Source organism: Aphis gossypii, chromosome 1 (genome assembly GCF_020184175.1).
Source record: "Aphis gossypii isolate Hap1 chromosome 1, ASM2018417v2, whole genome shotgun sequence".
Classification (NCBI taxonomy): domain Eukaryota; kingdom Metazoa; phylum Arthropoda; class Insecta; order Hemiptera; family Aphididae; genus Aphis; species Aphis gossypii.
Genome location: NC_065530.1, coordinates 62081069 through 62097467, shown reverse-complemented (window position 1 = coordinate 62097467; position 16399 = coordinate 62081069). Strand labels below are relative to the sequence as shown.

Here is a 16399-nt window from a genome sequence, read left to right as displayed (position 1 = left end):
CGCGAGATAAAAATAATATCTAGTTAACATTTCTATCTATACACCTACATATTGTGTATATTATGTATATAGGTATATGTATGTTATAGATATACGTTTCTTGGACAAGGAAAATATAATTTCAGAAATATAATATTTAACCGATGTAGTTTTTTATAACAAGTTTTAGAACATTTTTGATTATCCAAGCAAATCAATGATAATTAATAATTAATTTAATCATACAAAGTATACTCCTATGAAACATTTTAATAGGCATGTGTTACAAGTTTGGATTTTCATTTATAATCACCCGATCACATAATTATTCTATTAAAATATTGTTAATACTATATTATATACCAAATTTTTATATTATTTGATAATTACTTGTAATTACCGTGTTCTCCTAAATGTAAATTACGTACCTTAAAACGATTTTTGTTCTGATCCTTCTAAAATATTTTACAAAGTAATACAACATAAATAATATGTTTTAATCATAAGAATGTATTCATCTAAATAAATGAAGTTTATTCATATCCAAAATCAATTATTTTGTAGGATTGTCTATAAGATAATAGTTCATTCCATCTGTCATGAACAGTATTTTATGAAGGAAAACAAGATGATTTGTATTTGCTTGCGTAAAACTTTCAATATTTTCAATTTTATGCTATAATGGAATGGAGAAAAATATAATGTAGAAAAAAAGTAATTGTGTATAGTTTTTTTAAGTAATTTTATTTATTTATATTTATATTTAAATATATTTGTATAGTTTTATAATAATAATAATCGTAATAATAATTATGGTTAACAGTAATTCAATCTATATAGTGTACCAAATAAGGCCTATTAATATTATTAATTATAGAATAATAATATATATATAACATTTTAAGATGTTTTCTTACTAAAATAAATAAACAAATAAATAAAATACAGCAGACTAGTATGTTATTTTAAGTAAACATGAGCAGATATTCAATCCTAACGAGGTAGGTAAACAAATAATACATTAAAAATAAAAATAAATTAAGTCTTAAAAAATGTGTTCACAATAATTTTGAACTTATTGATATAGGTACTAAAATTCTACATTGCTGGGTATGCTATGTAAATCAAAACAATTTACGCGAGTAATAAATAAAATATAAATACAAACAAATGATGAAATGTTAACCTTAAAGTATAGTTTTCTTTTTTATGGTGTAGATAGTAGTCTACGTTTTTATTTGCAATAACTATATATTTTTATTATATATGACACACAAATATAATAAAGTTGTTTAGGATCTAAGAGAAGAAGAAGGAAGTTATCTTAAGCATATTTTAAAAAGACGTCGCATTTAACGTCTTCTGCGACCGAATCTGAGGAATACGTGGTCCAAATCTTGGCGCTTATCATTTTGCATAGCTGTATCAACCAATCCATCAGACATTCTGGTGTCTGTGAAAAAAAAATCACCTGAGTATTATTGTTAACAATGTACGTAGTATGTATAATAACATGTATATAAAATAAACAAATGATTTTTCAGCTATACTTATTATCAATAGATTAGTTAATTTTCTGTATCTGTATTTAAATAGAGTTTAATTACAATTTTCGAATAATTGGCTGCTAAGATATTTGTTAAGAGAAGTTGTTCCTTTGGTGTAAAATTATTTATATATATATATATTATTTATATTATATGTAGAAATATCGTACGTTTTATTAGGATATTTTTAGAGATTAGATAAATTCTTTTTGTATGCAAATAGGAAAATAAAGTTGTATCTTACAACATAATAATAATATCTATATAAGACGCACACGCTTTAGGTTTACAATTATTAACGCTTAGATAATATTAAATATATCATACATGAATTGTTTATTTTAGAAGAGTGAAATAATAAATATAAATGTACAATGTAACGTCATAATACATAATAGTTATGTAAAGCAATACATGAAATTATGGATTTTTATAATATAGGAAAAGTAAAAACAAAATGCTGTTTTTATAGTTTTTTTTATAGTTGGTGGTGTTTTTAATTTATGCATGTCGAACTCATTACGTTATAGTTTTAACATTATAAAATTAAAAAATGTGCAACGAAGTTCCATTACTGGAAATTTTCTTTCTAGTCATTAAAAAACACCCCCAAAAAAGCGCATTTCCGATTTGGTTTTTAGTCTTATAGTTGTTAATTATTCGATTGATGTAATAATTATAGCGATTAATTTTTAACTTTTTTTTCTTTTTAACGTAGGTATATACTTTACTACTTAATATGGTAATATTCTATACGCACTTAAAGTGAAGTACATTATCATTATATATACATAGTGTGTTGGATATATACGCTTTATAAGTTTACTCACAAGGCATAGGCACCGGATATTGTTTATCTTGGATAAATGTTTCGATGGCGTTTGAAAGTGTACGGATGGTGGACAAAGTCAAACACGCTTCTCGCACCTTTGGCGGCGCATCCTCCAGCAGCCCTGGCATACACCGCGTGGGTAGGTTGTTTATCCGGCACTCGCTTACGCTAGCCACAACTAGTAGCACAAGTGCGCTAGTCAGCATCGTCCTGTACGTAGACATTTTTTCTTTCTACGAAAAACAATTATAATAAAGTTTATAAAAATTCGAGTTCTGTACTGCATTGGGTAAGATAAGTGAAATAAAATCATTGATCATGCAGTGTATAATTTATCGATATATGAAGTACGATCCTTTAAAATAAAACTATATGCTTTGCATAATATTTTGTTTGTTTTTGTAGACGAATATATTATAACAATGTCGTTTACGTTATTCGTACACGACTGTAGGTTTTTTGACGTTCACTAAACCAATATTATAGATGGGTATATAATGAGTATTTTATTTTTCTCCTCTCGTTTTGTTTGTAATACACATATCCGAGTCGCTTTTGCATCTATCACTTTCCTCAAACCATTCAGGTATTTCGGCGACGAAGATTTTACATCGATTATATTTTTACTATCTATCATCAGCACGAGAATAAGCCATGTATGGTATACTTACTATTGTATAAATATGTATGTATTGTCTCTCGGACTATTTAATTTTACCTAATTCTGATCAGTATATAATTTTAAAATCATTTAAATGTTTGCGTTCTGGAGTGATAACTCTCTATTATTGTTAAAATAATATTATTTTTTTTTGAATAGTGAGTTTTACATGAAATTGAGTTTAATAAAACTGTTAAATCGTATTTATTTAAAATAATACAAATTACAAAGCAAAACTTTTTGAAACATGATAGTACCTATATATATAATATGTTTATGATTATTATGATATATGATATTTATTGAGTTGTATTTATTAGATATAATAATAATTATTTGTCACTTGTCATAATGCTTATTTTCATATTTTAATAACTGTCAAGAATTATTTTTTACCAATAAAATAATTTTCTTTTCTTTTTTTTACAACCATATTTAATGTATTACATTTAATATAATATGAGTGTTCAGTATAATCTTACTTTATGGTTATACATTTGAATCTTATATCTTTTATTTGAATGTTCTCAGTCCTCTCACGCATGGAATTAATATCTTTACTTCTTTAATATAAGTTGAGTATTTATTATTCTTGACACATGTCAAAATAAATAATTATTTTTTAAAAATAACTTAACTACTATATTTGTTAGGTTTTATTATTATTTGATTAAATCTTTAATTAAATTGAAAAGCTCGTTGTGCTTTAATGTAGGATTATAGGTTTCAAATTGTCCTTGTCAATTACTAAGTCATTACAATAGATTATTTTATTTTAGTTCAATAATAAATAATTGTATACAAAAAACCATAAGCATGATAGCTGTATAAGAACAATTTAATTTCTTTCTCTATGGAATAATTAGATTCAAATTAAATTGTTTACTTTAAATGATGAAATGACGTGTGAATATAGTTTATATTGAGATAAATTATGTTTTTTTTTTTTTAAATTAATTTAAAATGTTTTTAATAAGTGATTAATAAATTACAAAATATTCATTTTATACAATTATGATCATTATATGATATTATTGTTTTAAATTGTAAATGTAAAAGTGTGTACTAAAATACCTACTACTCGATAATGTGAATTTAGAAAGTTCATATATTATACTAAGGCCTGATGAGGAGAAAGATAAAATTGGTGACAATATTCCCAAATAGACATTTATTTTTTGTCACCAGAGGATTTAACATTTACGTTTGATTTACTGGGTTCTGACAATGGCGGTGACATGTATAAATTCAACCTCTACATATACCGATATGATATATTGACATCCTGTACCCGCATAAGCTCTTTATACTGATAATTCCTTAAATCCCGTTACAATTAGATAAACTGTAGTTTTGATTAAACATTTTTTTTTTAAAGATAGTATTTGAGAAAAAAATTACAACTATATGGAAGAAAATGTACTTATTTTGATGTTAAACAAATTTGTCAAATATTTAAATATAATTTAAAATAATTAATAAATCTATGAGATCTATGATAAAATAACAAATTTTTTTCTTACTGAGAATTTATAACGATTAATTTGATTGTTTTAAACTAGCTGGTTTTGAATAATCACGATACTTGTGTATATCCTCGGGCATAAAAACATATTATATTGTTATAGTAAAGTTAAAATTATCTTGAAAAATATCAGAAATAATACGATTTTATTCATTTAAATTATCTATATGATTTATTTTCTAATAATTTATTACCATATTAAATTATCACTTTAGATGATGTTTTTATAATGTGCTAAAAGTCTATAAAAATAAAATATTTTTAAGTTTTTATACTAAAAATATATCTAACACTTTTTGATTATAATCATAAACATTTTCTTTTAGTATTAGAAAAATAGTCTAAAATGATTTAGTTTTTATTCAATAATTATTATATTTTATATAATGTACATATTATCCAATTAATCTTTGCATATTGTGATAATGTGGTTAAGTTAGTTATTGTTGTTATACGATAACATTTAGATATAATACGGTTAGATTTAATCCAAAAAATAAAATATATTAATAAGTACTTTTAAATTGTTATTTATACAGAATATTTCAAATGTATAAAATTAAGTTTTGAGAATAATTTGTTATTTTTTTCCTAATAGCACTGATTAAATATTAAAGATGTCACAATTACTACAAAATATATTTTGTTGTAAAATTAATTTTGTATAGTGTGTTCTATCAATTCTATCTAAGATTAGCGAAAAATGTTATTATATTATATTCTATTATCCCTATAAGCTTTATGTGAATGATTGAAAATTTTAGGATATCAAAAACTCAGAACTTAATAATAACTGACGGGAGTTAAAAATATGGGGGCTTAAAATTGTTTAAATAATAATAAATCAAAAAAAATTATATAGCTGAAATTTTATCTTTAATATTATTATTGATGATATTTTAAATATTATTATTTTAATATTTTTTAATTAATTGTATTTCTAGTAAATTAGTAAAACCACAAAATTATATATAAAGAAATATAGATACCTATTCATACAATTTGGATTTTCACCCTCATTACTTTACGAGTTTTTATAGTCTCTCTCATAGATAGAACCCACACTAGTCCCGATAGGTTCCTTCATGCTTTGTAATAGTATTTGATTAAATTTGCGGTCGGTTTTATTGGTCGGGAATTCATATTATAGGTCTAATTTAGCTATTTTCAAAATTAGACTATATGCTGCTATAGTGACCATGTGCTTTTTGTAATATAATATAATAGTAAAGTGTATTTTATTTAAAAGATTATAATTTATTCAGCAGTTATTATTTTTAATTCTGGTATAAAAACTGAATAAAACATAATTTGCTGTTACAGTCTTAATAACGATAACTATCTTTAAAACAAATTCAAAAGTTATAAGAACAATGGGTACTGTAGGTATTAAATATATATTTAATATTATAAAAGAAAATACTACTTTAAAATATCTGGAGTGGTCAAAATATTTTGATCGAAAAGACACGTACAGATTTAAATACGTTTAAGATACTAAACTAAAATTACTCCAACAAATTTCACTGAATAATAAAAACAAAACGAAGATATTCTTTTATACGAAAAGTATTAACTGTTTTATCAAGTGTTTAAGATTAAATCACAAATAATAAAAAAATAAAAAAATATAATAATGATGACCAACTTACATAATATTATTATAAAAGCTCGAAGAGATGCAATCGTTATCCTATAGTTTGAAATAAATAATAATAATTGTTGAATGTATAGAATAATCAATAACATAATGTATAGTGAAATATTCTTAAAGAAATAATAATTTAGTTAAAACTGCACATGATAAAAAATTTTCAAAATATTTCTAGTTGTCACTTTATTAGTATTCTTTATACCTATAGAAGTATAGAAGCTATTTCAAGAAATTAAAATATTTTATTCTCAAAGAACTAACTAGATTATATTATAAATCGACAGTAACATAATATTTTGTTAGAACTCTTTGTAAATGAAGAAGTGTTCACTGAAAACAATAGGTAATACTAGTTAATATTAATAATTTTATGAGACACTCATTGCCAAACCAATATTATATTCTTGTTTCACTTAAAATTTAAAGTCAAATAATTTTTAACTTAAAAAAAAAAGTTAAAAATATTATATCAATATGTATTTAGTTTAAGACGAATCAATGATTTCGATTTTACAATTGTTTTAAAAATAACAAAAGAAAAACAATTATCCAATCTATACCTATACAATATACATTATTGTTCAACTTTCTAACTATGCAATACCAATAAACTTAACAATCTACACTACATGATTCGATAATATCACTTTTTGTTAAATAATGTTCAACTACTAAATTAATAGGAAATTAAATATTTGGCCATCAGCCTATACTACTTTCTTTTGAAATAGTACTAATGAGACTTTCTCAGACTATCAATATCAAAATTATTACTTATAAAAGTGTACAATTAACGTATTGAATATTATTCAGTTTATTTGGTTTTAAAAAATTTAATTTTCTACAATTGAAATTGTTTGAAATTGAAATAATAATTATGTATAAAATATTAATATGTGATTTATTTAATCAAGATGATTTATCATTTAAATATTCTTCCGGTTGGCTTTATTCACTGCTTATTTAAATAAGTACAATATTTTTATTGCAATAATAAAAAAAATACTATTACAAAACTATATGTATGTTACATTTATTTACTCCTGGGATTTTTTTATGAATAAATTTAAAACATTTTTTTAATATGTGAATATTATATTATATTTTGTATTATGACCGAAATAATTTAAATTTGTCTGTTCGTTTTGATGTAAATAATAAAAAAAATAACATTGTAAAGAACGTTGGTGGAATTTCTTTCAGCTGAAAATTGGTTAGATGATTGATCGTGAAAGTACGGTTACGACAGAATAGCAACAAAATCGTTCAAGTACAGTCGTGCGTATATTTTTATTTTCTGAGAGGTATGATCATAAAATAATTTTAAAAATAAATCTTCTTTCTCATCTTAATATGTATCCATAATATTATTATAATCATGATTTCAACTTTTTTTAAAGCAATTTAAATTTGAAATAGTATTATAACTTATAAGTGTATAATTTTCATATTTAAAAGTCTTGAAATAGAATACATTTAACGTCTAAAATTTTTAACTTTGAAAACGTAAAAAGAAAAACATTTTTATAAAAATCAATCAAATAAAATTTTTGTTATAGATAATTAGTATCAAAGTAAATATCATTTTGTTTTATTCGAAATTTATAGTACATTTTTAAAACCATTTATAATAACGATATACCTATAGGACATAGGTATAATATATTTAATACATAAATACATTATATTTCCTTATATCTAACTAATATCTTAATATATTTTAATTAAATATTAATTAACTTGTTAAGGATGTAATACTAGTTTTGAAATATTAGTACAACGTTACCATAAATTATGCTGATGGTTAACAAAAACTACATGTTAATATAAATTCAATATTTTAATAATAAACTATAGTTGGGCATAAAATTAATTGTTTATATTATGTTAAATTATTCACCAATAATTGTAAAATTAAATTATATTTTAAAGCCTAATACTTAGTGATTTTGATTCTATATGAAAACATCTGTATTACCCTTAATAATAATGTTTTAAAAGTTTTTTAACACAAAATAATACAATGTATATAATTTTAATAAATTAAAGGCAATAAAAAATAAAATAAAAAGCATGGATTCAATATAATATTAAGTTGTACGTTTTTTTAAATAAATGTGCTTCGAAAATTTGTAATCATGAAATTAAATATTTAATATAGTTAATACTTGAAGAAGAAACACACTTGATAATAAAAAACAACACATTGTAATTGAAATTTAAGAACACGGAATGAGTGTCAGATTCATTGAATGGCTTTTATCAAAGAAAACTTTTGAAAATATTAAACATAAGCACTATACATCATGTTACAATTATAATTATCACTTGAAGCTAAACAAATTGTCTGATTATTTTTTATTTAATAATAAATTATACAATGTAGTTTACCATTTTAATTAGAATAACATAAGCACTACAAAATATTAACAATATACATTTTTATTCTAAAAAAAATTCAAAAGCCACACTATAAGTTAATTGTTAATGATAATAAAATAATAGTTTTTCATTAGAATATTATAAGATAAAAAAATACAAATCTAACATTTTAAAAATTGATTTTAAAGTGTGAGCATTAAACAGATGTCGGAAATTAGTATTATCATAGTTAAATTTTTTATTGCACGTTCGTGTTTTTTAGCTACTTAGGTATTGCCTTTTAAATTTTTTAGGTAATATTTATTATTATTATTATTTCATGTATTAATTATTTATTTATCCACTTAATTATTAAAATATAAAGTATAATGCAATTATAACTATAATTCTTTTATTATTTTTACTATTTTATTTAAAATTTATAATAAGCCACGTAATTTTTTTCACATGAATGTCATAAATAAGTATGTATTTTTTCAATTATTAACTTGATTGATATTTAAAATGTTTATAACGTGATTTATTAAACAACTAAACGATAAATATAAAAGAAATTGTCATTATGTATAAAATATGATACTAAACAATATTCATTATTAAAATTTTTGCGAATTTAAGATGTCCGATATAAAAGCTTTAATTAAGGTATAATGACTATGATGTATATTGTACATAAGTATATATTATTTGTTGTAAATTAAATTTTCTAACATCAGAATTAAATTTAATTAACTGAATTTTATGAAGATTTATTATTTTATAAAATTATATTAATGCAAAACCTATTAAGAAAATATTTAAAAATTAAAATTAATGTAAGTACTGACATTTTAGTAATCGAAATGCATACCTAGATTTATTTGAAAAAAAATATTTCGATAGATTTTTATGTATAATTTTGATATGTATCATGTATGATATAATATATTTTGAAACTATTTAAAAATATTTTTTTTAAACAGTTTGTATTTTATAATATAATTAATTTATATAATGTACAGACTAAAAAGTAAAAACAAAACTTTTGATTGAAATATTGCTTTCACTAAGAAATATGATCTGCTTACAAATGTTATTTAAAAAAAAAAACTAATCCAAAAGCACTAACTAGGTAGGTAGGTACTCCAGTGGCTCACTTGAAAGGTATTTTTAGTTTGTGATTTGTACACATTTTAATTAGATGACGTGGAATTAAAGTTTTAGTAAAAAAACTACTTTTAGTAGTTTACTAAAATAAGTGAAATAACGGTTTTAAATGTTTTAATAGGATATAAAATAAAATAAAACATTAATCTAACTATAATAATGTATCTATCGTACAACTAATAATGTTGATAATAAATTATAGAATTTTTGTTTAATGGTTTTATGTACTAGAATAAATGTTACATAGTCACTAGTCAGTTTAGTACAATATGTTATTTACCATTACCTAGTAAAACGATGTTCATTCATAAAAAAAAAAAATAATAATAAAAATAAAAAAAAGTCTATTATTAACAAATAATTACCAATATTTTATGATAGTAATTTATCCAATGACCGTATTACCTAAATGTTAAAATATTTAATGTAACCAATAAACATATAGAGGCGTAGAGCACTATTATTTATTGTATATGTATCTATCTATTAATTATCTATTTATATATATATATATATTTATATATTTATGACGATAAGTTACAGCAAAATAAAAATCTATTTTAGTTTAAAAGTTTTAAGTTTTGTTATTCAAAAAGTACCTATAAATAAATCTAACAAAAAAAAAAAAAATAGGTAAATCTTTTAAACTAAATTATGTAAAGGCTAACTTTAACACATTTTAAAACTTTTATTGTATATAATAAAAAAAGAATAAAATTTGATTTTTTTCTGTATAGGTAAAGATGTTATAATATAATATATTTTTTTTTGTAAACTGCATAAAACATATCGAGTTATTTTTCTGGATGCATTTTATATTTTATAATTTTTGATGAGATTAGGGATTACAAAGGATTAAGTCTTTCTCTTTTTTTTTTTTTATGCAAAATGGGAGATGAAATATATACATGTTGTATAGATTAACTTGTTCAACAATTAAAAGGCAAAATATGTGGAACGTAGAACATTGTTTAATTTTACAAACATAACATGGTCTTCATGATTAAAATCAATCACATACATCAAATTATAATTTTTTTTATTCATTTATATTTAAAATTGGTTAGAGAAAAAACATTATTTATAGTTGAAAGGCTTAATAAAATCATTGTATTTTTTATGAAAACAAATCAATATGAATACTCGTATTGTGTTAGAAAAATAAATAATGAATTACATGTTATCAATTAAAAATCATACGACCATACTTGAACAATAATTTCAAATGTTTCATATAAGAAGAATAAAATACGCAAAACCTAAATAACATACCATAAATATGTAAAATAATATAAAACAATTAAGTAAAATAATCAACAGCGAACTACAATTCGACGTTAACAAGATCGGTAGAATGAACTTAAAGGTTTTAATTTTTAACCTATTGATAACTCACGTGTTCAAATTATAAAACGAACGTGGGAATTAATACTCGTAATTATAAATGAATACTTAATATAAACATTTTTAAAACGTAACAGCTTTATTATTATAATTAATAATTAATAATGATTGAAAACTTAGCGAGTACTAATATTATATTATTAATCATAGGTGCATATATTATGAATAACAATGAACAAGAGGAAAAATGATGATTTCGCAACATAATTTGAAATGAACTTTGGCTACTGGCTCTAAGCATAAAATAAGAACCTTTATATTTTTCAATTTTTTAAAGTTATATTTTACATACATATATTATTTATAGATCTAAAAAATACACACTATGATTTACAAGCCATCTTAGATTTCTGTTGTTAATATTATTTTATCTGTTTTTTATAAGCAAATTTATTTAAAACTAACTACTAATCAATATTTCACCACCTAATTTACTAATTATATTTAATTTGACATTATTGAAATGGAAAAATGTCTATTTATTTACTACTAATAATACTACTTATACTATTAACTGATTGATGGTGACTGATACTTAGTATAATATAATGTAACAAACCATAACATATACGTATAAAAATAATGTCTTTATTTAATATTGTCATATCGACAAACAATATGTTAAAGTGTATGTATTGTACCTATTTACTTGTCAATCGTCAATTGTCATGTATTGTATGACTTAGTTTTGACAGAACCGACAAATGATTACTTCATATAGCTTAAAAACGTATTTGTAGTGGCCTATTATAATCTCGTGTAGACGAATGTTTATTTACACATAAAAAGTAAATTTGGAATTTTATAATAACAAAAAAAAAAAAAATGTAGTATTGAGTCTATTTTCTACATTACAAATTTATGTGAATTTAAAAATATAAATACAGTCTGTTATTTGGCAATTACAAGTAATAAAAGCTAGATATTTTATAATTTGATATTTTCATAGTGGAAAACTAATAAAAACTGTATTTTAGTTTTTGTGCATTTAGAGAGTTTTAAAATAGAAATATTTAAGTATATTGTATATAGTAGGTACGTATTATAACTTAACACTTTCAAAATACCAATAAAGAACAACTTATTTTACATATTTTTAAATTTACTATTATTTTTTATGTACAATATATACCTATTATACCTACAACGATATGTTCAATATGATGAATACATTTTTCGTTTAAAACATGCAAAATCGACCATCATATATTGCAATACTTTTGAAAAGTAATCAGTATAACGTTTATGTAGCTATGAAGTGGGAAAATAAGAACACTTTTAAACTTTAACTACGCACCCAACATGATGTTTCTTTAAGTTTAATGTAATACTTTTGAAGTTTAGTAATGTGTTTGAAATATTTAAAGTGTAAACTTAATAGTTTAGTTCCAATGTAAATCATGTGTCGATATTTAGTTTTAAAAAGTTCAACTAGTTTTTATTACAATTGTATGACATCGATTAAAAATTTTTGAGTGGATTAAAATATAAAAATATTTTTTTTTTTAATCTGTTACTTCATTTATATTTTAGTTAATTTAATTTTAATCACCTATATCTATTGAACTATTGTAATTTTACTATTTATTTATTTTTATAGCTATATTATTTAGTTAAACATCTTAACGATTATGTAATATGAAATCATTATTATGTAGTACATAACTATGAATAATATATATTTATGATTTTTTATTATTACTTTGAGGGTAATTTATATTACAATTATAAATTCACATTTTATTTGAATCTCTAATTTTTAAACAAAATATACATTCATTTACAATAAACACTATATTTTCTTATTGTATTGAGATTTTTAATCTATTTTCAATATTTTGTAGGTAGGTACATAATATATACCATTTATTATAATATTGTGTTGACAATTGAGTAATAAATGAATAAAATATCAAAAACAATTTTAATCAATATTTTTGTAAAGATAGATTTTCGTAAAATCTGATAAAAGTCCTACTATTTTCTAAAATATAATAATATAATACACAAAAAATATACACTGACTTTAAAAAGCTGGATACTAGATTATTTTTCAGACATTGACTGCGTTTATATGTCAACTAGATTTTTATTAAATTCTTATGGTTGAACGTGTTTCGATCTTTTTATTATTATTTATAGTCAATTTTAGTAAGTGACACTGACAACCGTTTTAGAAAACAACAGAATACTACTTCGAAAAGTTCATGGTTATATTAAACATTAAACATTTATGTTAAATGTTAAATACTCTTTGAACGGTAATTGACATAGCTATTATTAAACGAATATAAATATTCGAGGTAAAACGTAATTATATAATATTAAACAAACTATAAAATGATATAATCCCAAATATATATGATTTTATCTTTCTGATAATGTTTATGGGATTAAGAATAGAGCTGCTCTTTTTAATTTTTTTTCCAAAGCAAATTATTACTAATTTAGCTTGATTATTTTTAACAAAAATATATATTGAAATATTTCTTTGTGTTATAAATAATTAATAATTACCATAAAAATAATATTAAATATCAATTTTTAGATTTTAATGAGAATTCTAAAAATTTGTTACGAAATCATTTACGTAACTAATTTAAGATTGTTATCATATACTGTATTTTATAATTATCTATATATTTAAACAAATAACTATTGAAATGCATAAGTATCATCTATATATTTTAATGAAAGCTATACTTGAATAATCATTTTACTGTATTAGTGGCTTGTATTAGTTACAACTGCCTTTTTAATTGAAATGTATAAAATGTATTATTTCTAACACAATGTATGAAATATACACTAACTTTTGTTAAACTTTAATTAATATCTTATATTATTGTTTTAGAGGTACAAATGAAAAAAATGAAAATGCATAAAATTAATACAATATACCATTATAATAATGTTTTCAATCAAATTTGATATTAATATGCAGCTTTTGAATATAATTAGATATAAATAATTTTTATATAAATTAATTAAATCTTTTTAAAATTATTTTATGCAATACTGCAATAGTTTATTCTAAATGAAAACGTGCGTTCTGATTTTAAGAGAGTTGGGGAAAACACAAAACACATTTTTGACACGCATCATTCTTGTTAATAAGATAAAGGTAAAGGTCATTCATTCTATATATCCATACATAAAATTCTTTGAATAATAAACAAATCATCGTCCTTCGTCTTTCCAGTTATTTCCCTAGAAATATTTCCTGCGGGCGCCCTTGACTAGAGCTGTTTCATAAACACATATGAAACTAGGCCAACTATCTTAAACCATTGAAATCTTCAAAGACATATTGTTATAATGGGTTTAATGACTGTCGATAAATTTGATATTCTGGATATAAATATTACTTAGAAATAATTTTTAAGTGTAACTTTAACATTGAATGAAGTTTGAATTAAAATTCGGATAGACATGGCTAATAATGACGTAAGATTCAGAGAAAGTAAGCGACGTTTTATCGTTCAAATTTCGTACACACAAAATAACATCGTATAAGGTAAAAAAACTATCTAATTTAAGAGAACTGTTTCATTCATTTTTAATTATTACTACTATAAGTAGAAAAATATTGTATATACCTAACTATGTTTTTTTTTTTAATTTGAACATTATGATAATATAACGATTTTGTTTAGTTGTTTATAAGTTTAGTTTTATAGTAAATTACACGGGTTTATGGCTATATACGTATGACGTTATGATATTATGCCACCTGTCTCATGCGGGTTTTACAGCTATCAGACTTTATAATACTTAACTAGCACATTATTATTATCGACCTAAATATCAAAATTCACAAATCTTTAATTTAAATTTAACGCAAATTAAATACTATTTTGGATTTAAACATTAAAGTCTCAAAAGCATGACATATTTTTAATCAATATGCTACTGAACGTAATTTATTTTCGAGTTAACTTTTATTGTATTAATTCATTGAAAAAAAATAATAATAAAATCACGAAATTTAATTTAATATTTTGTATTATCATATTCATTTTTGATCATCAGTTGTTTATAAATTTATTGATTATTATTAAAATAATATAACTAATTAAAATTAATTTATACATTAATAGTTATTAAATTGTATTTTTTCAATAACAATTTATTTATGTATATATTAAGAAATTAATAAAAGTATATTTTTTTGAGCTTTGAACTTTGAGAATAACAATCACATTTAACATTACTCAAATTTAATAAATCTTATAATATTTTTAATCCGTCTATATACATTCTAAAATAAATTTACTAATTATTTTTTATTAAATAATCATACTATAGTACATTGTTTTAAAATATTTACAATAAAATGTGAATAAATGTAACGAATAAATAGTATGGAATTATGTATAATAAATAAGATATAATATTATAAATTAGTTTTCCAAATTTAATAAACTAATAAACAATGATAGAATAGTATAATTATATGGAAAACGTATTATCGATAGTCACGAAGGAACTAGACTTATTACACTTAGAATTTTTATAATTTCCCATCATGAAGAAGAAGGAATTTTTATTAGATTTATTTTTAAATTAAACTATTTAAAATCAATTGTCAAAAGCGCAAAAAGTGTGTAAAAATTTATATTATTCAAAAATAAACACTTAAATTATATTAATTTAAAATTAATGGAAATCGAAAATATTTTGTATAAATGTTTATAAAAAAAAATATTTTTGCTATCAACAAAAAAGTTTTATTTTTTTAGTGATATACTACACGCGAAATAATAATATTAAATATCATAGTTAATTATCTTTTACACACAGAAAAAAATTTATTAAGTATTTCATGTATATGAACCGTACAGAAATTTATTTATGAATATTTAATGTGTATGTATAAAATAAAAGTTCACTTACCTTTGGTTTAGTGTTGATCAACAACGATCGAGCTTGTACCGAACGCGAGTAGTCGAAGTGCGCGATGGTAAAAGACGACGGGATATCCGAATGCAGTCTCTTATAGCTCCGGAACTAACACCTACTCACGCACACTCCGCGGCACTTGTTGAGCGCTTGTTCGCTTATTTTATTGGGACGCGCATACCCCAAATATTTCCGGCTGGCCAATCGGCAGGACTACAAAATACAAGCTATTACACTCACAATGAATTCACAAATAATGACGCACGAAAAATATTTAACTGTCATAAACGTATATTTTGACGAATTAAAGAAAAAATGTTATTAATAATATAACTATAACAAATGTAGAACTTGCGCCATGTTGGGA

At 22.0% G+C, this 16399-nt stretch overlaps 1 protein-coding gene across 1 annotated transcript; it reads right to left on the bottom strand.

Moving 5' to 3' along the window:
• Positions 1-704: 704 nt before the first annotated feature.
• Positions 705-16189, bottom strand: LOC114132176 (myosuppressin). The gene is made up of 3 exons (XM_027997566.2): positions 16027-16189; positions 2357-2591; positions 705-1432 (listed from the first exon to the last, which is right to left on the bottom strand). The coding sequence occupies exons 2-3, from the start codon at positions 2580-2582 to the stop codon at positions 1332-1334; spliced, it is 327 nt and encodes a 108-aa protein (XP_027853367.1). The 5' UTR covers positions 2583-2591; positions 16027-16189; the 3' UTR covers positions 705-1331.
• Positions 16190-16399: the final 210 nt, after the last annotated feature.